Raw genomic sequence first — 23,638 nt, 5'->3', positions numbered from 1 at the left:
TTTTTTACATCGCATGTACTTCTAAAGATATATTTCTGGATTTTACGGCATTTATAAAAAAAAATCAAAGTCAATTTGGTTTTTGCTTTGAAGTATATTTATTGCCAGTCACAAATATTTCACAAGTCAATTAAATCAAATGAGTTTAAAGATGGACTAAAGTTTCAGCGTATATTCTAGCTCTATGAACTTTTAAGGTTTTATGTGCCTTTGCCTTACAAATTAAAAGCACACATGGACCCCTTAAAAAGAGTGGTTGTATGGGGTATGTTAACAAACAAAGGGCATGACAACTTTCGAAAAACTGACATCAGTCATCGTTTTCATCGTCGTCTTTCTCCAATATTGCTCGGTGAGTGAAATAATTTCTACAACCATCAGACCCTTCACATGAACAAATATTGGCAGACGCAAATTTAAGTTGGTTGCATACACAGTTGTTATTGCAAGCTGTTTCTCTTGTCCGTATACGTACACACAAGGTCTTGAAGGAAATCTACTGATATATAAGTCCCTCAAAAAAAAAAGAAGAGCAAACCGTTTTAACCCTCTTACCAACCAGAGTCTTTGGAAAGTATGATCACTGGTTTAGCAATATGAGAGTTTATTCAAACTTGCGTTTGAAGCATTGCACGTGGGATGTGCTGTAAAAACGTGTTTTTACATGGGGGAATTTTCACAAGACTTGCATCCTTTGTTGCGGCAAACTCCACCCTTAGCTTGTTTAGATCATCATGAAGATACCTGAACTTAACCTTCGGATCATACAATGGGGCGATTCATGCACTTCAAATGTTAACGACGATTCCTAATCTCCCGCTTGAAATGCTCTTCAACTTTATACTTGTTTGGTTTTGTAACTATTTTGATCTCAGCGTCACTGATGAGTCTTATGTAGACGAAACTCGCGTCTGGAGTATCAAGTTATAAGCCTGGTACCTTTGATAAATATTATCATAACTTGGAAGATTGAATCAAGTGCAAATTTCCTCTTAAAGGAGATGAATTATATCACATTTATAACATTTCCTCATGGTACCATCATCATGGAACAGAGCTGAAGGTATGGGAACAAGAGGATATGCCAATATCCTGACTATAGTCACATTCTCACGAACATTGACAAGAACTAAAGCACGACAAACTATTTTACTGGGTTTATATGTGCCTTAAAAAAGTCACCTAATTTACATTTGAGTTTTGAGGTCTTGGTCGTTTCACCGAACGTATTGAGAAGAGACCTCGACATAGGACTGTAGGAGACATGGCTTCCAGACTCATTAGAGCAGCTTACCACAAACTATTTAACCATCTAGTTGCCACGTTGAAGATATTTAAGAAGAGAATCATGAATATTTATTGAGGCTTTCATTTCTGTAGAAATACTAGTATTTATCAATGACTAAGGATGATCGGCAACGTTAATGGATCGGTCATATTTGAATGCATATACCCTATCAAATCAGAGACATTCTTCTTGTCTAGTGTCAATGCCGTTGGCTTGTTTTCTTCGTGTTCAATTTCTGCATCAGTGGCTAATCCCGATCTTGATCTTATTTCAGACCTAAAATGCGCAAGGATGTGTCTTGTAAGCATCCATCGAAGTACTGCAGTTTTTTTCCTTGTCAGTCCGATATGATGCCTCTTCAACATTTAGAATCTTTAATAATAGTTTTATCTGTAGCCATATCACTCCAGATACTATTTAAGGCTCCATGTTTATGTCTGATTGAAAACTCACCAGACATTAAGACAGTTGATTTTACCGTTTCAGACGGATTCAAAATATCCAATATGTAGGCTGGTGTCCACCTAGCATATTCGTCCGATTGGTAATGAAAAAGCATCGCAACATTGCAACAACCATTTGCAGATGTAAAAGTCACTACCCATTCCGTTCAGCCCTAATGTTCTGTAACAATATCTCAACTGTACGAAGAGAAACATATCTCAAAATGCGAAGTTTGGTGATAGTTTACAAGAGTGTGTTCTGAATTCTCCAAACAATGGCAACAAATGATCTTTGAAATTAGAAAAAAACTGTGCAATACTTTCAGCACTTTTGGGTGTTTCAGCAAATGAACTGCGACATACATTTGGTTCAATATTAATTAACGGTTTTCGTCTTAACACCAATTGAAGAATGCTTTAAATTAAACAAAAGAGCCATCTAGCCTCGTATACCAACGTTCATCCCCCAACACGTCTGGAATATACCATTGTACATTTGGGCAACATCATACAATTAATTGTCAAATGTTTGCACTGCATATTGGTGAACGGCGTGTTTTGACATATCTAAAGATTGTTTCATAGTTGTAAATACTATTGTCCTGTCGAGGCTTGGCATCTATAACCGGAACAAAGACGAAATTTCAGATTAAGCCTTTTGTAAGAACCGGTCCAAAATGGAACAATTTGTTCAGTGCTTTCTGTAGAAAATTGAATCGAATCTAAGTTTTTTTGTCTCGAAAGAAGTCGCAGAAATATCAAAGACAGGACAGATATATCTCGGTTTTCGATGAAACAAGACACAATCTCCCATAAACATAAGAATAACGAGGAGGACCATACCGTTCTGTTGTCTTGTCGAAAGGTAAACATGCTATAAGATTGGTATTCGAATCATTCAACGGCAAATATCTTTCTAGTCCCCGTTTAACCTTTATGGAACTCATGTGGGCGTTTGATGATCCGTTTTGGTATTTAAATACAACTCTAGCCATGGAGTGAAATGTATTTTTACCATCGATTGTTTCAGCATTTTAGTCAATATTATCTGCTCCCTCCTGTATATTACGACCACATTTTCTTAATACAGCAATACCATTAGGTACAAAGGACATGTCTTGGATTCTGTCTATTTCCAAACTTGCTAAACTAGTCCGATATCTACGTACTTTAGAATAGGATGCACCAAAACCCTGAGTTTAGATTTTCAATAAAAATTTGAGAGCCAAACTCATGGTGTACTTGTAATTCCAAAGCAAAATGAAATGGGGTTAACAGGTTTATGTTTAAAGCAAGTATGCATTCTGTTATTGTCAGGACTTTTCGCAGTTTGTCGACAGGAAGTTTAGAAACATTACTACAATCTTTAAATTAGCATCAGAATAACGAGGAGGTCCATATTATATGCGTTGAACTATAATGCAAAGTAAAAAATCCTCATTAAAGTTGATTTATAAGAAAAACAGACTTTGAATGGCTTCGAAACTTTACAATAGGAAGTTTATAGATATAGGAAGATGTGGTGTGAGTGCCAATGAGACAACTCTCCATACAAATAACAATTTAAAAAGTAAACCATTATAGGTTAAAGTACGGCCTTCAACACGGAGCCTTAGCTCACACCGAACAACAAGCTATAAAGGGCCCCAAAATTACTAGTGTAAAACCATTCAAACGGGAAAACCAACGGTCTAATCTATATAAACAAAACGAGAAACGAGAAACATTTTAATTCGGAAAATCATGAAATTATCGATATAATATATGTTAACAAATGTTATAACCACTTCTTTAAAATAATACAGAGTGTGCTTTCGCTAAACTTAGTGAAGATGGACAAAAATTAGAGAAAAAAATAAGGAATCCTAGTTTTACATTATGAATAAACAATTAAACTCTGTATAAAATGCAAAATCATATGTCTAAAAACAAAAAACGAAATAGCAAAATTCTAATTTTTTCACATCGTGAAATTTAAAAAATAATCCAAATGTCTTTTTTCTTTCCATTTTATGCAAAACACCGCATGAAATTCTACGACCAGGCAAAAAAATTAGCTTAAGATATTGGCTTTGCAAAAAAAACAACGTTTTAAGCCTGCAGGTATGCCGGTTCATTAAAGTAGTTAAATAAGCACCTTTTTCTTGATTTGTCACTCCACTATTGCAAATTCATCCATAATTTTGCCTGTGTTTAGTTTCCCTATAGCTTCAAAAATTCGATTTCTGATAGTTTGTCTACTTCAGTGTTCAGGTTTTAATAGATAAGACAAATGGCGTAAGTTCTGACAGTACTTATTTCTAGAAATGTATTCTCGTAACTGTTATCTTAACATTTGAATTAACTTGAAATTATTATTAGATTAGAAAAAAAATAGCAGAAACACAGCTCATCCTAAAACCATTCAACAGTTACACTTGTTTCGTCTATTTCTAAAAGACCTATACACAATATAGGTCAGACACTATAGAAATGTATTTTGAAAATCCATTAACGATCATTAAATGTAAGACTCTTTCAGAGTTTTTAGACAAACAAGATGTTGGAAGATGCAAACATATGAAAACCCTTTAATTTAACTGTCAATTCAATAAAATTTCTAAAATGACAGAAAATAACAGAGATTTTGTTATTATTCCAACAATTTTCCAAAGGTACATTTATTTAATATTTTCAAAGTATGACACTTTGTAGTGTAAAATTGTTACACATCATAAAAAAATAACGAGCAAAAGACCATAGGCAACATGATGGCAAGGAAATGTCTTCAAAAGACTCATCATAACCACGTTTACCATTCGATTTTTAGGGGGGATTGGGGCAAAGATAAAATTGGTGGGAAAATGACAGGACAGTAGTTTTTGAGCCCATAAAAGGGAAGGGTGGCAATTTTTTTTTAAAAAAGGATAAAAAGAAGGCAAGAGCGAATAGATAGAAAAACGAAAATGCAGGACATAGATTACAACTAAAAATGCAGAACATGCAGAGACTAAACAAAAATGCAGAACATATTTTTTTATCTAAGCACCCCCTCTCTTTCCCGGCCCGCCTTCCCACCATAAAAATTAAATTTTAGCTCCATTATGATATCAGCATAGTGAATGCAACTGTTAAGGATTGCATTTTTCAAAGCGTACGATTTCCGAAAATCAAATATTATAATACCACTTTCAGAAATCATATGTTCTACGGGACTTTCCTTAATATATTTTTAAAAACCAATCACAATATCACTGTGACATCACTTGACATAGTATGTATACGCCATTTTCAACAGAATTAGGTAAACTTGTCAATAAATATATTGTCCGGTTTTTCTGATTACCACACTTTAAATTAGATTATTAAGGTTAACGAATTACTGAAAGATAGTTCTATCTTGTTTAACACATTTAAAATAGAATCTTTCAAACGGAAAGTAACCCAAAAGTCTCGTTCAAAACCGGAAGTTATTTTTTAAAATATATTTATATTTATTAATATGTATCTTATTTATCTTGTTACAAAGACAATTGCTTCCGTTAAACGGTAAATTAGAATTGCTATTTTGTTTATATTTTTTGCATTATTTTTTGGTAGTCTTTATCGTGTGAAACCCCGAATAAATGAAATATAATGTTCACCTGAAAGTACACTTATTTTAAATATAGAACACAGAATCAGTAAATGTAAACATTGGGATAAAAATAGTTCAAGATTAGAACAAATCGATTTTATATCTATATATCTTATGTATCACATCAACGAATTGGACAACAACTGTCATATTCCTGACTTGGTACAGGCATTTTCAAGTGTTGAAAATGGTGGATTGAACCTGGTTTTATATCGCTTAACCTCTCACTTGTTTGACAGTCGCATCAAATTTCATTATATTTACAATTATGCGTGAACAAAACAGACACAAAAGGTAAAATTGTCAAAATAGGTGTACAGCACTGTGTCAAAATCTCAATTGAAACAAAAACAAACAAATATTTAACAAAGAAGTATGAGACCGAATTTAATTTGATTAAATAATTTGATGAAACTATATATATGTTGGTAAGCAAAGATGAAGTCATAAGAAAGTATAACACTAGACAATAAGGTTGACATGGTTAAACAGCAATTGATAAAAAAAAAAAAACACCAATACATTCATATTGAACATGGATATCGAGATGGTGATAAACTCATAATCTTAGAAATGTTAAATCCTGTTGAGGGGCGGATCCAGACATTTTTTAAAAAGGGGAGGGCAACCCAGGATAAAAAGGGTCCAACCATATGTCCACATTCAAGTGCATTGATCGTCCTAAAAAATCCGTAAAAATGATGAACACTAATCTAAAAAAATAGTATGGAGAATGATATACAATAATTTTTATTGCAGTTACTGTATCGTTTCAAATATTTGATCGATACTACCGTTTTTAAACATTAATATATGCTAAAGAGATCTAGAAGTTCACATATTCAGTATTTTGTCATTTATATTTTTTTTAGATCTTTCCAAGGCAAATTCCATTAATACAGAACTGCTTACACTTGACCTCAAATTCCATTAATAGGTCTTGTAGTAGTTCAGTTATACAAACATTTGACAAATGTAAAAATGAATTCAACAATTTATCAAAATTATTATCATCAGCATTTACATTTTTATACGGTAGATATTATAATTTTTATTACTATCTGTTAACACTAAATTCATTTTGAATAAAATTTCCCAGAAATATTCATTTGATATTTTAATACAAGGCAAATAGCTTATTATGTTTAAGTACAGCTCTTTATAAGAACCAGGCAGAGTGCCATATACATGTGATATATGGGGGGTTCCAGATTTTATCTATAATTGGACTAATAGAAGCAATAAATGAATAAAGCTCAAAAAATAATTTTGAGTGTGAAAATGTGAGTGGTTGCCATGGTAACGGACACACTATTTTTGGGTTGTTAAGCATTGTAAAATCATTAAAAAATCAGCTAAATCACCACATTTTAGAGCCTAATTATGAATAGAATCATGCATTTTTCATTAATGTTCATATGTAACATTTATACAACTTGGTTTAAGCTTCATTTTAGTGAAGATTGCATGTCAACCAAGTTTGTATATTTTTTGAAAAATTTTGCGAAAAAATGCATATTTTCAACATTTCTGAAATTGGGATTTTTTCGAAATTATCAAATTTTCTCAGGTGTTTTTAAAAAAAGTGCAAATGTGTACAGAATAGTTAGCACTGTAGTATTAAAATACTATAAAATTAGAACTGATGTTCAAATCTTGCAAATCAACTTAGAAGATACAATCTAAGGTCACGAACAAAACTAAAAGTGATCATCGCATGAACTCAGAAAACCAGAGACATCGGGTACGTCGACACGGATAGCGTCTCTGTGTTGTGTTTGCCAAAATGGGTGTCTTCCTCCATTTTGGATTTTGAAATACTAGAAAACAAGGTCTAGATCTTTGATGAAATGTTCAAATTTTTATAGTAGTAGGTAATTCATGTGTAAGAATTTTCATTATAATATAGAAAATGCCATGTTTGATCATATTTATGATTGTATTTTACAAAAATAAGAATTCTTTTGTTTGATTCATTTTTTTCCAACTTTGTCAAATAAGGGGAGGCAACTCAAATGCAAGGGCAGATAATTCAGATAGTGTTACTTTTACAATAGAATGTGTTAGGAATTTACCCATTTTTACATGTAACAAGAAAACGAGTCCGGTGACCCCATTTTTTCTTTTTCTTATCTGAAAGCATAATATTGAAGCTATCTTCTCATATTTTATCTCAAAATTCTATGATGTGGTTTGCGTTTTATGGCGGGAAAATGGGTTTTCCATGCATAATCTATACAAAATCTTGACAATTTTGAACAACCTGTAGCATGAAAATAAGTCCGGTGACCCATTCTTTTTATTAATGTTTTTAAACAAGCAGGATATGAACTACATTTTGGCAAATTATTTAAAGATTCTATGGATTATAATTTAGACACCCCATCTACCTTAATCACCATGCGGTGAAACTGGAGAAAAAAATCAAACTTAAAGCATCAATTCATTCATTCATTCGAGTTATGCAAAATATTACTCAGACATGTAGCATCTTAATCTATCTATAAGCAAAAGTTTGGGAAGGGAGAACTGTTCGTGTTGATTATGGTATTCGTAATTACAAGAGTCCTCGTTGAAAAATGTTCACGGATAAACAAACGTTGTAAAAGGTTACAGTACTCAAATTGCACCGAATACCTAGAATTTATTATATTTGTAAAGAAAGTACTTGATCTTATTCAACATGTTCAATAGTACTAGTACATTCTACAAAAGAAATATTTATTTTTTATAGGTAAAAGAGCAATGTCTACACCACTTCAAAGAATCTGTAATGTGTGGATGTTAGTGTATGTAAATTTAAAATTATTTTTCAAAAGGGTTTTTAACTTTCGGAAGACATCAAAATCAAACAATCAAAAGATCAGACCGGGATATGTTGCATCAACTAACAGCTTGCTACGACCAGACGAATTCGAAGGTAGACTTAAGCTATCTTCTTTCATTTTCATACCAAAGTGTCAAATTGAAGTACACTGTAATAAAGGCTCAACCATATGCATTTCCAGGCTTATATCTTTAGTGTTTAACCCAACATGTATACGAAAGCAGTCAAATCCAGGTAATGATGTTCATTTATTGGGAACTAATTCAAACAAAACACGGTATTCCAATCAGGTTATGCAAAGAGACTTTCCGTCGCTATTTCAAAGGGAGTACATAAATGAGAGACATTGTGGGAATATAACCACCGACAAATCCGATGTTGATGCCTCTTCTTTTACAAGACCTTTACATGGGCATGCGTTTAGGCTACAAAGGCGACAGTTTTGTCCAAGATCGCATAGACCTTTTCAGTCTGTTCCGGACGATTTCTTTCATGAGAAAAGGAACATTTTCCAAACGTTCCAAACTGATAACAATAGTCACTACCATTTTAATCATGAACAAATAGTTGATATATTAAAGGAAAGACAGTTTGAACATCCTGAAATGAAATATACATATCGCCGAAGGAACACATTTATTAGTTGCATTGATTGGTATTATCTACAATTCAACACATATTGGTCTGTAGATGCATTTATTAACGCTGGATTCTATTTGAAAGGTAAGATGTAAAATGTTCATGTTCGCATAAAATAAGATATTGCTTGTATGCAATGACTAATAATGTTTTATACAAACTTTATCAACGAAGTAAATATACAACCTCATGAAATGAGTGTCCAAAACATAGCGACACTAGTTCGTTTGCATACTGGTATAATATAAAGGGTTTTGAATTTTACATCAATTTAAACTAAAAGCTGGTAATCGCTGATGAATATGAGTTACCAGCAATTACTGCCAAGAACAAGAGTCTAGCTGTTACATGTGTACATTAGTTTACTCAAGGACTGTAATATGTTAAATGCCTGTACCAAAAGTCAGGAATAGGACAGTTGTTTTCCGTTCGTTTCATGTGTTTTAGATTTTGATTTTGCCATATGCTTTCGGACTTTCCGTTTAGAATTTTTATTTGGAGCTCGGTATTTTTTGTTATTTCTTTCCCGGACTATGAAGAAACAACTTTAAAAATGTGGTGAAGACTATATAACTCTCCTAGCAGATTTTTTTATGATTCTGCACCACATTTATTTTTATGTAGGCTATTTCGATTCTAGACAGAAAATATATTACAGTCAATCCTTATATATTTTAATCTAAATTCTATTTTTGAGGAGTTAATCATAAAAAAACTTTTGATGATTCACGGTCACATGTAAAAAATTATGTCTGTGACAAAAAACAGCCAATCAGATGACGTGTTACGTTAACATAAAATCCACATTTAAATTATTACCTGATATTGCCAACATCAAGATGTTACTTTTACACGTGTTAAATATAAGCTATTCCCAACAATTAGAGTCACTATTTGGAAATAGACAAACCAAATAAACAGTCATAGATCTTTAGCAACCAGAAAATTCGTCTTATTTTATATTTTATTGAGTCTGCCTTTTTCTCAATGGTGACATTTGCACTAAGTGTTGATTTCCTTTGCAACGGATGCATCAATACAAGGAGACTTTTACCCTTTCGACTCGTATGATTTATGAGATTTAAACATCGGGCAACTACTGTTGCATTTTTTGTAAAAAAAATGTCATTCGTTGAATTCGACTAATCGTATATATCAGACTGTTATTTTATAATCAGGGAATGTTTTTATTTTTAGTCGATCGGGATCTTAGGTTAATAGAATTATATATTATAATGGTTTTATATATGTCCAGCGACTAAATTATTTAAACTGCAAGTTTTTGCCACAGAGCGTCAACAGTTTAGAACCTTCTCAATGGTTATCATAGTATACTTATGTTTATTTTTTATTTTGTAAAGTTAGTGAATGACATTTACATAAACATTTTAGACAACCATGGAAATCTGGACTGTTTTAGTTGTGGATTGCAGATAAGACATGACATTGACGATAATCCGTACAGATTTCACCAAAACTATTCTCCACATTGTTTAGCACTGGCGAGAGTTGACAAAGAGGTTGTCATGAAATAAGGTACTAACATCTTTAAACATATAACCTTTATATATATGTTTGGACTGCTTGTTCTAGTGCATAGTAATTAATAAATCCATTTTTGTCATTATAGACCTACATTTCAAAAACAAATGCCATAATATTATTTGCACCACTAAAGTTTTTACATAGATATCTTAAAAGGGTTCACTTCTACTATTCAATGTTTTTGATGGCGTTGCAGCTGAATGAGAGCGGGATTAATAAAAACTGTTGATTACTCTTTTTTACTCCCATCATTCAGGGCCAAAATTCATACATGTTGAACAGATACCATACATATATTAATTAAATACAAATGCCTAACTAACACATGAACAAATAAAGGCTACCCACTTAAATGTTGCATAAGTTATCACCTTAAGATTTTTTTATAAGGGGAAAGTGATGGCTAATTGAATAATTATTCCTTGAACTTACCTTAAAATAAACACTTCCCCTACATCTACTATAAACCTACAATTCCAATACTAAATTTATTTTTTGCAAGACTCGAATTGTACAGCTCCAGCGCAGGACAAAAAAATCTTTAGATTCCTTTTATGTGGAGGCTGGGATCAATGTCAATGTCCTAACATATTTGTATATATATTGATGCCTAGAACGGATTGATAATAACAGTAGGGTTTTTTTTTCTTCTAAAAACCGTGTCAACCGAGACGACTTGTGGAATTTATGTATGCTATATAGTAGCAGATATTTTGCCTCACACTAATTCATTTATGAACTCATTAAAGTGTTTTTGGCCTGCAGAGAAAGTCATTTCACTGAATGCAAATTCTCAATTTCTTCCTGATGTGATTGCCTATTCAAAAACCCAACGCAGCATAAAGAGTTCCCGAAAGTCGGAGATGCCCATTGCTATTTCCCAGAATATCTGAGATGTGACGTTGGAACAGATAACATCAATTAAAAAATGTATCATAAAAAAGAAAATGCGGTCTGATGCCAATGAGACAACTCTATTCAAGAAAACAAATGACACAGATATTAACAACTATAGGTCACCGTTCAGCCTTCAACAATGAGCAAAGCTCATACCGCATATTCAACTATAAAAGGTCCCGAAATGCCAAACCTACAACAATTCGAACGAGAAAACCAACTGTCTCATTTATGAACAAAAAATTTACGAAAAACAAATACGAAACACAGCAACAAACGTCAACCACTGAATGACAGGCTCCTTGCTGCGGACAGACATATATATACAAAATTTGGCGGGGTTAATCATGAACGCGGGATCAAAACCCTCCCCTTACCTAGGACAGTGGTGTAACAGTACAACATAAGAACGAACTATAAAAATCGTTTGAAAAAGGTTTTAACTTATCAGATGGATACAAAAAGAAATACATCTAATAAAAACACATAGTGGACGAGACCGGGTACTTGTACGCCCCAACAACTAAAAGACACGTATTACAGATCTGAGAGTATTGGCAGTAACTGACGGCTAGTTCGAAGCCACTTGCAACTAGTAAATAAATCATGCATCTAAGACTAAATCAATTAAAATTTATACTAGTTTACCCTGATGCTCAGAATTATCTTTTCATATATGTTAACTTCCAGTAACTAGTATATATATCTCTCTCTAAATGCATGTATTCTCTCTTACAGATAATACTACGCCTTTGTGGAAGGATTTGTCGATGTACATATGTATATAAAAACAATATCTTATTTTGATAATGATGAAATATTAAACGAAAAATCTGTATTTTGAATATTTTGTTGTACATAAGCATTAAACGAAAGTTGAGTAATCTTTTACTTTGACTGGATGTTACAAATCTATTTCTGGTTTTTCCTGTTGAAAAAGAGGGATTGTTTTGGTCAAAATGAAATCAAGGGGGAGAGGTCTCATCATGAAATTAAGGTACAAACGTGTAGCTGGAATTTCAAAACCACCACCATTGATATATATGCTTAAGTCTTGTGAATATCACGACCATAAGATGCATTTCATCGCAAAATCATTAACAATTCATTATTCACGATTTCATCTTCTACATCTTAATTTGGTTAAACCCGATAAAACAGAATAAATATACGTAAATCGAATCAAAAGATGACAAATACTGACCAATTGCAGTCATTCATTATATGTTAAACGTCAGTCGTTTATTAATAAGTATTAATTTATATTTTGCAAAGAAACATTATAGTATTGATGTATATGAAAAATGTTTGAACCCATTCCAAAACAATAAATCTATAGAGTATGATCTAGATTTTAGAGCAAATTTAACTGATGTGTTCTACTTTGTTACATGTACTTATAAAAGATTATTATGTTTGTACATAAGAAGGTAATGTACGTCACTACGTGTGTATGCGAGTAAGAATTATATTACTGTACGTGAGAACGAGAGAAAGCAAAAGTTGATGTAAATGGTTTTTGTTTTGTTTTTTTCCTATTGCTTTTGGTAGTGCCTGATATTCATTTTTTATCTATATTGTTCCCTTTTCTTTTTTTATTCAGTTTTGATTAAAAAATAATTGTGGGTGTTTTGGTTGGTTAAAAATTAAATATTTTTGCTATTAAAAGGAAAAATTCAAAAGAAAAAAGAAAAAAAGGAAAGAAATAAAACTATTCTGAATTTATAATTTCTGTTATTAGATTTCGTAAAGTCGGATGACGATTTCAAACATCAAACTTCATGAATTTTAATAAGAACTATATACAATTTGTGTATTTGAACATCTGTATATTTGTTATATTAAACATCTATGTTGGCCTATCTTATCTATAAGCATCAATCATGGTATTATTTACATGTTGCTATATATTATTGATGTATATTACTAACTCCTGTATATATAAATGTGATTACTTATGTTAACAAAGCCAGGATAATGTATCGATATTCGATGTCTTAGACTACATTTGTACAGATTTCAGAGGGGGATTTAGGGGGGTAAAATACCCCCCCCCCCTTTTTTGAGAAAAAAATTTGGTTGACTATATATAGGGAATCACTGAGGCGTGACGGGAGCGGGCCCTCTCTTAGGCAGCCAGTGGGCCCCACTTATGAAAATTTCTAGATCCGCCACTGGATTTCAATAAGATATATAACAAAAAACAAATAAATAAACACACAAACAAACAAACAAACAAACAACAACTTTTAAATGAGTTAATAAAGTTCTTTTTAAATGTTAAAAAAAGGGAACAAGATACATAGTTGTATTCAATAAACGATATAATCAATTTGCAAACCGGGGGTGCTCGAAAACATTGATGTGTTCTAAACACAAATTCATGATTTTCATTTCATGTTCGCCACAAGTTGACCCAGTTAAAGCAGACTATAATACAATATTAATCATCGTTTGCTAAGTGTATGTGCATAAAATAATAGAAAACAAGACGTTTAATCACTTCTTGCGTCCGAAGCGCTTTTCTAGATTTACCATCATCAGGAACGCTCAAAGCCAAACATTTGAAATCCGAAGATGTATAAGTACCGAAACCGTTGAAGAGCTATATGTCAAAAATACCTTAAATAAATAGCCTAAGATGCTTATCATATTTGTTTTTTTATAGTGATTACGATTGTAACACAATGTTGACTACTGTACCCCTATGTTTGACATTTTTACCTTACCATGTATGTTTGTTTTGTTCACATATTGTTGTCAGCATAATGGATTTGTTTGCGACTGCCATAAAAATGAGAGGTTTAGCTTGCTATAAAACCAGGTTTAATCCACCATTTTCTTCATAAGAAAATGCCTGTAGCAAGTCGATCAGGAATATGTCACTTGTTTGAAGTGTTTGAGCTTTTGATTTTGTCATTTCTTATCTGACTTTCGATTTGAATTTTTCTTTGAGTTAGGTATTTTCTTTGTAATGTGCATTTATAGTTATGTCCGCTAGTATATTATAACTGATACCTGACACAAAAATTAAATTCGCCATTTAGAAGAATGAAAACGGTTGATCAATAATAATTGGGATATTCTGGTGTTATTGGGTCTATAAATAGCCTCATCACATTAATTACTGTTAAGACACAAATAAAAAAAAACCAGCATGCACGAAAATTCATCATTTCTATCACAAACATATATAGACGAAACGCACGTCTGGCGTATTAAATTATAAGCCTGATATCTTTTGTAACTATTGATACAGTAAATGTCTTTAATTCGCCTGTATAGCTTTTATATACTATTGTTAAAAGTCTAATGATCCATACCATGACCTAATCATATTTCTAAATCTAAATATACATTATAACACCATTAAACAAGTGATAAAATAATTAGTTTATTTCATTTATAAGATATTTTTCAAAACTCCGATGGATTATTTCAGATATCACAAGATATTATGACCTCAATGCGGTTATGAGTTGGTTCCAGAAAACCTCATTTCCGTACTCGTCGTTTGGATATTCTATGTACGACTGTGATTGAACTAGTTCTAGGATCTGTATAGGCAAGTCACGTGAACGCATTTGTTCATAAAACACTAGATAAAGTATATTCTCATGTCTTCGCTCGTATATGCTTTCCATTTTTGCCATATTGAATTTGTACATACCCCAATAAGAGTTCAGGAAGTTATGGGACATAATGATTACCGTTTTACGACTGTTGTGAATTGCCGATATAATGTTTGTTGCAATGTCATTTCCAGGCAAGAAATTGCGACAATGAAGGCACAGTTCAATTCCAGCTTCTTTCTCCAGTTCTTGTAACAATGTAGTATGGACGAAAATTCTGTCATCATCTGCATATGCTACAAATACGTCATACATGTAATCTTCACGATCGTCGTCCCACATGTTTGGTCTTCGTTTGTAATGCCTGATTTTCACCATGTGATAGAAATATCTAATCTTCCACCTGTATCTATAAACCAATCCACCACATAAAATGCTGATGAATATCAATATAGCGCCAGAAATGCCAACTGCCAATAAATCATAAGAGTAGCAAGCTTTTTCAAGTCCCAAATACACGTCCATTACACTGACTAAAATCTGTTTCTTTCCTCTAGAAGTTTCACATTCGTAGAGGTGTACGTTTTCTAAATGCCTCTCTGTGGAAACCATCCATTTCACAAATTTTATATAATCACACGTGCACTGTAGTGGATTATTTTCGAGATTAATTAAAAAATCAGAGTGACTTTTCAGATAATTTAATTGGTTTCTAGCATATGAATCGATATGCAACAGTTTGTTATTGCTTATGTCCAACATTTTCAGATTTGTCATGTGACTTATGCGAAATGCAATCGTCTCCAATAAATTGTTTTTTAAATTCAAATATTTCATTTTGGACTGTGCCTTGAAAAAATTCAATGGTAAGGTCGGAATTCTATTTTGAGATAAGTTTATTTCTTCAAGGTTATGCAACGTACCAAGAATTTGTCCATCAATATCATCTGATAAAACTGCGCCCAACATATTGTTTTGCACATGAAGTGTCTTCAAGTTCGCCGAATCGACACTAAAGAAACGTGGTGACACAAAAGAACAGAGGTTATGTGAAAGATTTAAATGTTTCAAATGATTTAAATTACTTATAGGTCCTATCCATGAAAAAAAGGCATTTCTACTAACGTCTAAATATTCAATAATATTGTTTGTAACATTTAAATGAATTATTTCATACCTCATTCCACATTCTTTATAAACAATAGTTGTCACGTTTTCAGGAACCGGGATAACCCATGTATACTTGGGTTTTAATGGAACAGGAATAAACCATGTTGGTTGAAATGATAAATGATTATATCGTGCAAGATTTGATGATGTTAAATGGTATTTTTCATCATCAGTATAGCTACTTCTTTCCTGTGTTGCTTGTTGTGACGGACAATGAAAAAAAGATTCACCTGGATTATTAAACGAGTACATCAATGACAAATCAGCAGATTTAATCGAAAGATTAAAAACGTCTTTCATAAATGGTCCAAACGAGAGCTCATTCTTTTTCAAAGAAATATGCTGTAAGGTATTCGGTAAATACGTTAAAGCACCTGTTTCTATTATTTGTATTCGGTTAGCGTCACAGTAAAGTTCCTTTAATGTTGTGTTTATCAACGGCTTCAGAACATCGGTTGGTAAAATTGTATTAAGATGATATGCAAGATGAATCTTGTTTAACTTTAAAACTTTTATAGCAGAGAACTGAAGATCACGTGTAACATTACCAAATCCCTTAAACTGCAAGCAAAAATTGTCTGATATGTCTAGATCTGTGATATTCTTCATTTTGATAAATGTTCCCCTTTGAATTGTTTCAATGTTGCAGCTACTCAAATCAAGTTTTTCTATTTGAATAAGAGATTCGAATGTTTCTGTTATCAAGTTGTGGATACTGCATTTTCCTGTTGATCCGGATACGTCTAGTATAGTGAGATGTTTCAAAGCAGAATACTCTTTCCGAAAAACAAAAACATCCTCTTTATCTGCAATGATATCTATTCGAAGAGATTTTAATGACAAAAGAGACGAAAAATCAATCTGATCTTCGGTGGGTTTGTTTTTCTTCAAATTCAGATGTTCTAATTTTCTCAGAGGAGAAAAACATCCATTTTGGTAAGATGTGTTACCGCTGGACAAATTGTTGCTAGAAATATCCAATGAGTGCAATTCGTTTAAACCCTCAAATGACCGCATCCTTAATACACAAATCTTATTTTCAGATAAATCTAAATTTCTCAAAAAACTATTGTTTTTAAATGTGCCATTTTCTATTTCGGAAATTAAATTTCCCTGAAGAGTTAGGCTCTGAATTACATTTGGGAAACGTGGTATTTTCGTAATGCCTGTAGAGAAACAATTGACGTTGAATAAATGTGTTATATTGTCTTTTTGACATTTGCATGATGGAAAAAAGTCACATTTGTCATAACTCCCTTGGCAAAACATGGTGCAATATCCAGCAAAAATGACGAGTCTTCTCAAAAAGATAACCGCCATTTCAATATACACGTATTAACTACCTACAATATATAAAAAGAACATTTTGAAACGTCTCATTTAATAATTGATCTTTGTTCACCATTACGTTTCAAGTTCAAATAGGGAGGTTATGGTACAGATTTCAAAGACCTGTCCTCATATCCAGACACATTCTTCTAACTCCGAGTTCTTACTCCTAAATACTGTGCGTTTACCTTAGAAGTTGCAAATATTTGTTCTCAAATCTGTGTTGACCAGCCTTGGTTTACACTCATGACCACCTCTTGGAGTCGAGGCACGTGATCACGACAATATCAAAGAGATAATCTCAACCTTAATACTGTTTGGAGCTCTTCATTATATTGCGTACTCTAGTGAAATTAGCGCATACATGAATGCATTTACAAAATGTTCGATTAATTCACCCTATACTTCAAACCCCTACATGTATTGTACCTTCAGTAAATATTGAAGTCTCTACCGCAGTACGTCCGAGGCCAACCTATCGGGGGCTACCACGGGTCTATACTGCGGTACGTATGAGGCCGACCCATCGAGGGCTACCGCGGGTCTCTACTGCGGTACGTACGAGGCCGACCCATCAAGGGATACCGCGTGTCTCTAGTGCGGTACGTACGAGGTCGACCCATTCAGGGCTACCGCGGGTCTCAACTGCGGTACGTACGAGGCCGACCCATCGAGGGCTACCGCGGGTCTCTACTGCGGTACGTACGAGGCCGACCCATCGAGGGCTACAGCGGGTCTCTAGTTCACCCTTTACTTCAAACTCCTAATTTACCTTCAGTAAATATTGAGGGTCTGTATTGAAAACAGAATGTAAAACAATAGACGAAATGATAAGGACTGGAGAATTAACGATTACAAATACAACAAGTATCAAATTAATAGGCAAATAAAGATTGAAATATAGAGTAATACGCATTGTATGAAAATTGAAAAATACAAGAATGAAAACCATAAGTAGACCTTCTTTAAATACAATATCTATAAGTTTTTAAAGGAATTAATTGATCTCTATTCCACTCATTAAGATTCATGTACATATGAATAAGGAAGAAACCGTTTCGTGTCGTCGATAAAACATGGGAACAAAAGTTAGATAGCACCAGTACAAAACGTCACAATGCATTTGTGTCATCTTTACTTAATCTATTGTTACTTAATACTTGATTTATTTTATTCTAATTGTTCAAATATTAATAAAATAATAACTAAAAGTAAAGACCCTGATGATTTAGCACAATGCTTATTTTTATTCAAATTTTGTCATAATACTTTTTTTTTCAAATTCTATTCAATATAAAAAAAATATATTCTATCTTTTTATCTTATATTAATTGAATGAAGGCAAAAATTAGTTTACAGATTACTCGTTTGATAAGGACATTTTTTGGTTCAAATTGCAGTGTCATTACAACATTAAAGAAAAATGTCAAAAGTCTAAATTTGTAGGGAGTTATTATTTCTTTTCACTTATAAATGGAGTATATATTTCCCAGTTGATGCTATATTCGAGGGTTTGCATTTCTATCCGGATTTCCTTTATAGACAGTGGTCGCTAACAAGGAAGCTATTACTCTGATTTGTCAGATCCATTCCAAATAATTCTAAAACTGTTTAACGTTGTGTTGTTACATTTATCACCATTTGATTGGAGGGCTGTGCCATCACAAACATATAGAATCCCGCACATTATGAACAGTTGCACGTTAAGAGTCTTGAACATGTAATCATTCCGTTCCGTGGTCTAGTATAAATCAGGGTATAACATTTTGATATGTTCCAAATTTCTCATAATGGGGCTTTTTATAGATAATCATACAATATGGGTTTTGCCCATTGTTTAAGACCGCATAGTGATCCGTAATTGATCACATATTGTCGTATACAAGTCGGTTGTCATCAGTGAAGTATCACAAGAACTGTTGGTTGGTATTACAATCATGTCAAGTTTCTTTCATTCAGACATCGCTATAATAAGGTAGAAATAAAAGGTAACATTAGGTTACCGACAATTTTATCGTGTATCTTTATAAATTTATGTTAAATAGAACAATCGAAAGAAAAACAATCTGAGCGCTACATGTTCGTTGATAGGATTATAATAATCCTGCGATTTTAGCATAGAGAGATATAAATTAATAAGGGAACGACCATTAAACTTCAAAGGAAGCGGTATATGGTGTTTTTTTCCTAAAAACATTATTGTGAATACATTTGACTTACAAGAAATCGTCATTATCTTTAGATTCGTAATGTTTACACATTTCTGACAATCACTATCATTGACAAGGACCCAATACCAGAACAACCTTAGTGACCGTGAGCTGGACATTGAAGGATATGTGTCTTTCTTTTTTATAATATAAGGTAGCCTTCTTACAGCAAACAGATATACAACTGTCAATTATAGATTGATACAACCACATCACACTTGATAGAAGATTAAAGTTAAATAGAAACGCGGATTTTAAAAAAAGCAAAGATTTTTGTGTATCCAAAAAAATAGCATATGTACAGGAATCGTGAAGGCAACTTTAGAAGAGCGAATATACATCTTGATACATATGTATCTTACAACTTGGATAATCAGATTTACACTTTAAGTCCATTAAACATGACAATACAAACAGTTAGAATATATAAGTGTATCATCCAACGGAACGAATGAAAAAGTAATGACGAGTTGGCTTGTAAAAACATTGCGGAGTATTTTTGAAAATTATTATATGCTTTGAATTAAATTGCCTCAGGAATATTACCCTTGCTACATTTGTGATACATGAACCGTGGTAATTTATCCATGCTAATAATTTGTGTACAAATTTCTATATTTTTCTTTAAATTTTTAAGTACAATTTAAAACGTTTACCTTTTCAATGTTTGTCCAACAATCAGAAGCCGTATACGTTTGTGTAATTAACGTGAACTATGTGGTTGAAGGAAGCTGATGGGGAAGTCGTCACACCTCTCTGATTTCTTAATTATAAAAATATGTTTATCTTTTTATCATATGCATTGTTTAATCATATTCATTGCATGTAAAAATTCCAAAAATGACAATTCATTAGTATAAAATTTGCAAATATATCGTGGATATCACAGTAGAACATTGTAGAAGGAAGTAATAGTTTCTTGTTTCCCTTGTTCTCTCGTATAAACAGTATAACAAAAATAACGAACTCCAAGGTTAATTTAAAAAAGGAAGTCCGAAAAAACGGACAAAATCAAACGTTATCAGCCAACGGCCAATTGAAAAACAACTGCTATAATATTGACTGCTAACTTGGTGCAGGTATTTATAGAAGAAAATGGTGGGTAATACCTGGTTTTATAGCTAGCTAACCTCTCACTTGTAAAACAGATGCTTTTAGTTATGTTATATAGACAAACTTATGAGAACAACCCAAACAGAATTGTTAATGTGCCTATTATTGAGATTCAGCAATCAAACCTGTATAACACATATACATCACAGTCGTACAACACAACTGATTTGAAAATTTAAGCAATCATACACATTGATCCAACAAAAACGCCACCAAAAACATTGTTGTAGTTGATAGTAAATTTGAAAAAGACGCCTACAAAATCTTTTTTTTTTTAGTTGAATGTAGATTGACAAACTGTACATAGTATACATTTTCTCGATAAAGTAAAATGTATCCGTAAAATACACTGATTAATACAAGAGTAAGCAAAATAAAAACACATATAAAGTCTGCCTCATATCTTGACTTACATCTAGAAATTGACAATGAGGGTTGTTTAAAAACAAAACTTTACGACAAAAGGGGTGATTTTAGCTTCCCAATTGAAAAATTTTCAATTCTATGTAGCAACATTCCAGCAGCGCCTGTATACGGAGTATACATCTCCCAATTGATACGATATTCCCAAGTTTGTATTTCCTATCATGCTGCTCACATGGAAGCTATTAAAAAGTTGAAATCATCCCTTGATAAATTATACGGACGCCATCACGAGTTGGTTGACCGTTATGGAATACCCGTTTCACAGATGATATCGGATATGTTCCTATGTCGTAACTACAATCTCGTTCCCTTTTCACAAATGTGACCTACCAAGTTAGACTTTTTACCGGTTTTGTAATAACATGAACAACACGACGGGTGCCACATGTGAAGCAGGATCTGTTTACCCTTCCGGAGCACCTAAGACCAACCCAAGTTTTTGATGGGGTTCGTGTTGCTTAGTCTTCAGTTTTCTATGTTGTGTCTTGTGTACTATTATTTGTCTGTTTGTCTTTTTTTCAGCCATGGCGTTGTCAATTTATTTTCGAAATATTGGTTTGAATGTTCCTCTGGTATCGTTCGCCACTCTTTCATATACTTACGGACTATAACAAAGCAACACTAGAATATTTTTTTTTAATTCCGTTTTCAAACAGGCATTTTTTGTTAAATAAATGTAAAAACATAAATTGTATCCATTTTTAATTGTCTGAAAAGAGTTTACATATTCAAAAGCTAAACTGATGAAATCGATTTGAAAGTTCAAATCATGCGGTATGCAATGACTGCTTGCAACCAACGCCAAAATGATGGTCAGAAAGCTCAAGGCTATTAGTTCTGTTTTGTACCTTCTGATTTTTCCTCTGTCTCATGCATTGCATTGTGTTTTAGCATTCAATAAACTCATCATGGATGCCAGGATTGAAATTTTATACTTACGCCAGAGCGTTCAAGTGGTTTAAACTTTGGTGCTTCAAATGTTTTACTGCAGTCGATTCTTTGGCATTTCAGTATACGGGAAACATTTTTGGCATTTTTTTTTACATGAATCTGTCTGCCATTCATTCGTGGATGTGTTTAGCAGTTGACGTTGCTGGTTATTTACTGGTTTCATTCTTTTTATATTCATACTAACTTTTAGCAATTACTTTTTATATAAAGGACAGTCTAAATTTGACAAGTGCACGGAATGTCACGACTAGTCAGTTTCACTGATATTGAAACATGGTCTTATATATATATATTAAAAAGCAACAGCTATCCAAAGGAGTTTAAACTGACAAGCGTACTAAAAAAAACTATCCGGGAAATAGTTCGCGGTAAGAAGTTCGGAGTGGCTATTTGTCCGGCTAGCCGGACGAATAGTGCCAGGGCTATTTGTCCGGCCATTGTAATGCGCATGTCATATCATGTGCGTTCGGAAGTGCGTGTAATATTATCTTCAGTAACACCAGGGGGCCGCGTGTAATCCGATCACTGATTTTCAATTTTAAGATCATGGCTGAAATCGGCAATATCAATAGTTGTGATAAATTTTGCAGTTTTTCGGAATTTGACAATGGAATACGAGTTTGAACTTCAAAGAATCAGTAAAATAATCTTATAAAAGGGACTCAAAAATAATTGAAATCTCAAGGAAAACGGGAAACTAGTAAAAGTTAATTGATAGGAGAACTATAGTTTTACAAATTTATTTGACTTACTACAGCTGTTTAAATGGTGCATGGAAACGACTTTTGAAGCAAGAGGACTTGAGAAAGGCCTTTACAATAGCATGTCTAACTTAATAAAATTTAATTATATTCCGAAAATGAATCTTGCATGCAGCCCTTGAAGCTCGAAGCGGGATAAGAAGGGAAAAGGGGGTGAGGGAAGGGGGGGTTGAGGTTAAAAAAAAGTGGATATATGATTATAAAAAGCCACGGTGGGGTAATGAAATATAAAAAAAATGCACGAGTCAATCACGACCCGGCCGAGTTTGTTTTACAAGTAATTTCTTCTCTCGTCTTACAATGTTAAGCCATAGATGAAGTAATGAATATGGAATATATAATAATGACTATCATATAACAGTAATATGAAGAAAACAACAATGATTTCAATTACCAGTAACAAGATTGGGCCCTAACAATAAAGATAACAAACATTTGTTACCCCCTGGTGCTGCTGAAGATAATATTACACGCACACACATATATAGTGACATGCGCATTGTATTGGCCGGACAAATAGTCCTGGTAATATTCGTCCGGCTAGCCGGACAAATAGCAACTGCCTAAGAAGTTAGTTTCAAAGGTTCAAACAAAAACCCATTGACGCTGCACTTTGAAAATAAAAATGTATAAATTATAACAATTGATATTCTGAAACCTAATTTATTACAATAACAGTGGCGGATCCAGAACTTTTCCTTAAGGGGGGGGGGGGGGGGGGGGGGGGGGGGCGGTGACTGACCAGTCACCTAAGGGGGCCCGCTCCAGTCATGCTTCAATGATTCCCTATATAATCAACCAGGCCCCCCTGGACTCGCCTATGAATAAATTATAATAAATTAATAGCATGT

General features: G+C 33.1%; 2 protein-coding genes across 2 annotated transcripts; one reads left to right on the top strand and one right to left on the bottom strand.

The window, feature by feature from the left end:
* The first annotated feature begins 4,955 nt into the window (after nucleotides 1-4,955).
* On the top strand, nucleotides 4,956-13,117 carry LOC139490696 (uncharacterized). The gene is made up of 4 exons (XM_071277622.1): nucleotides 4,956-5,014; nucleotides 8,082-8,897; nucleotides 10,206-10,349; nucleotides 11,994-13,117. The coding sequence occupies exons 1-3, from the start codon at nucleotides 4,987-4,989 to the stop codon at nucleotides 10,346-10,348; spliced, it is 987 nt and encodes a 328-aa protein (XP_071133723.1). The 5' UTR covers nucleotides 4,956-4,986; the 3' UTR covers nucleotide 10,349; nucleotides 11,994-13,117.
* Nucleotides 13,118-14,628: 1,511 nt separating this feature from the next.
* Nucleotides 14,629-17,336, bottom strand: LOC139490695 (toll-like receptor 4). The gene has a single exon (XM_071277621.1). It carries the CDS (start codon nucleotides 17,315-17,317, stop codon nucleotides 14,711-14,713), a length of 2,607 nt encoding a protein of 868 aa, XP_071133722.1. The 5' UTR covers nucleotides 17,318-17,336; the 3' UTR covers nucleotides 14,629-14,710.
* Nucleotides 17,337-23,638: the final 6,302 nt, after the last annotated feature.

The sequence above is a fragment of the Mytilus edulis genome, chromosome 10, assembly GCF_963676685.1.
Source record: "Mytilus edulis chromosome 10, xbMytEdul2.2, whole genome shotgun sequence".
NCBI classification, from domain to species: domain Eukaryota; kingdom Metazoa; phylum Mollusca; class Bivalvia; order Mytilida; family Mytilidae; genus Mytilus; species Mytilus edulis.
Note: the sequence above shows the minus strand (reverse complement) of the source record. Positions and strands in the feature narration are given on the sequence as shown.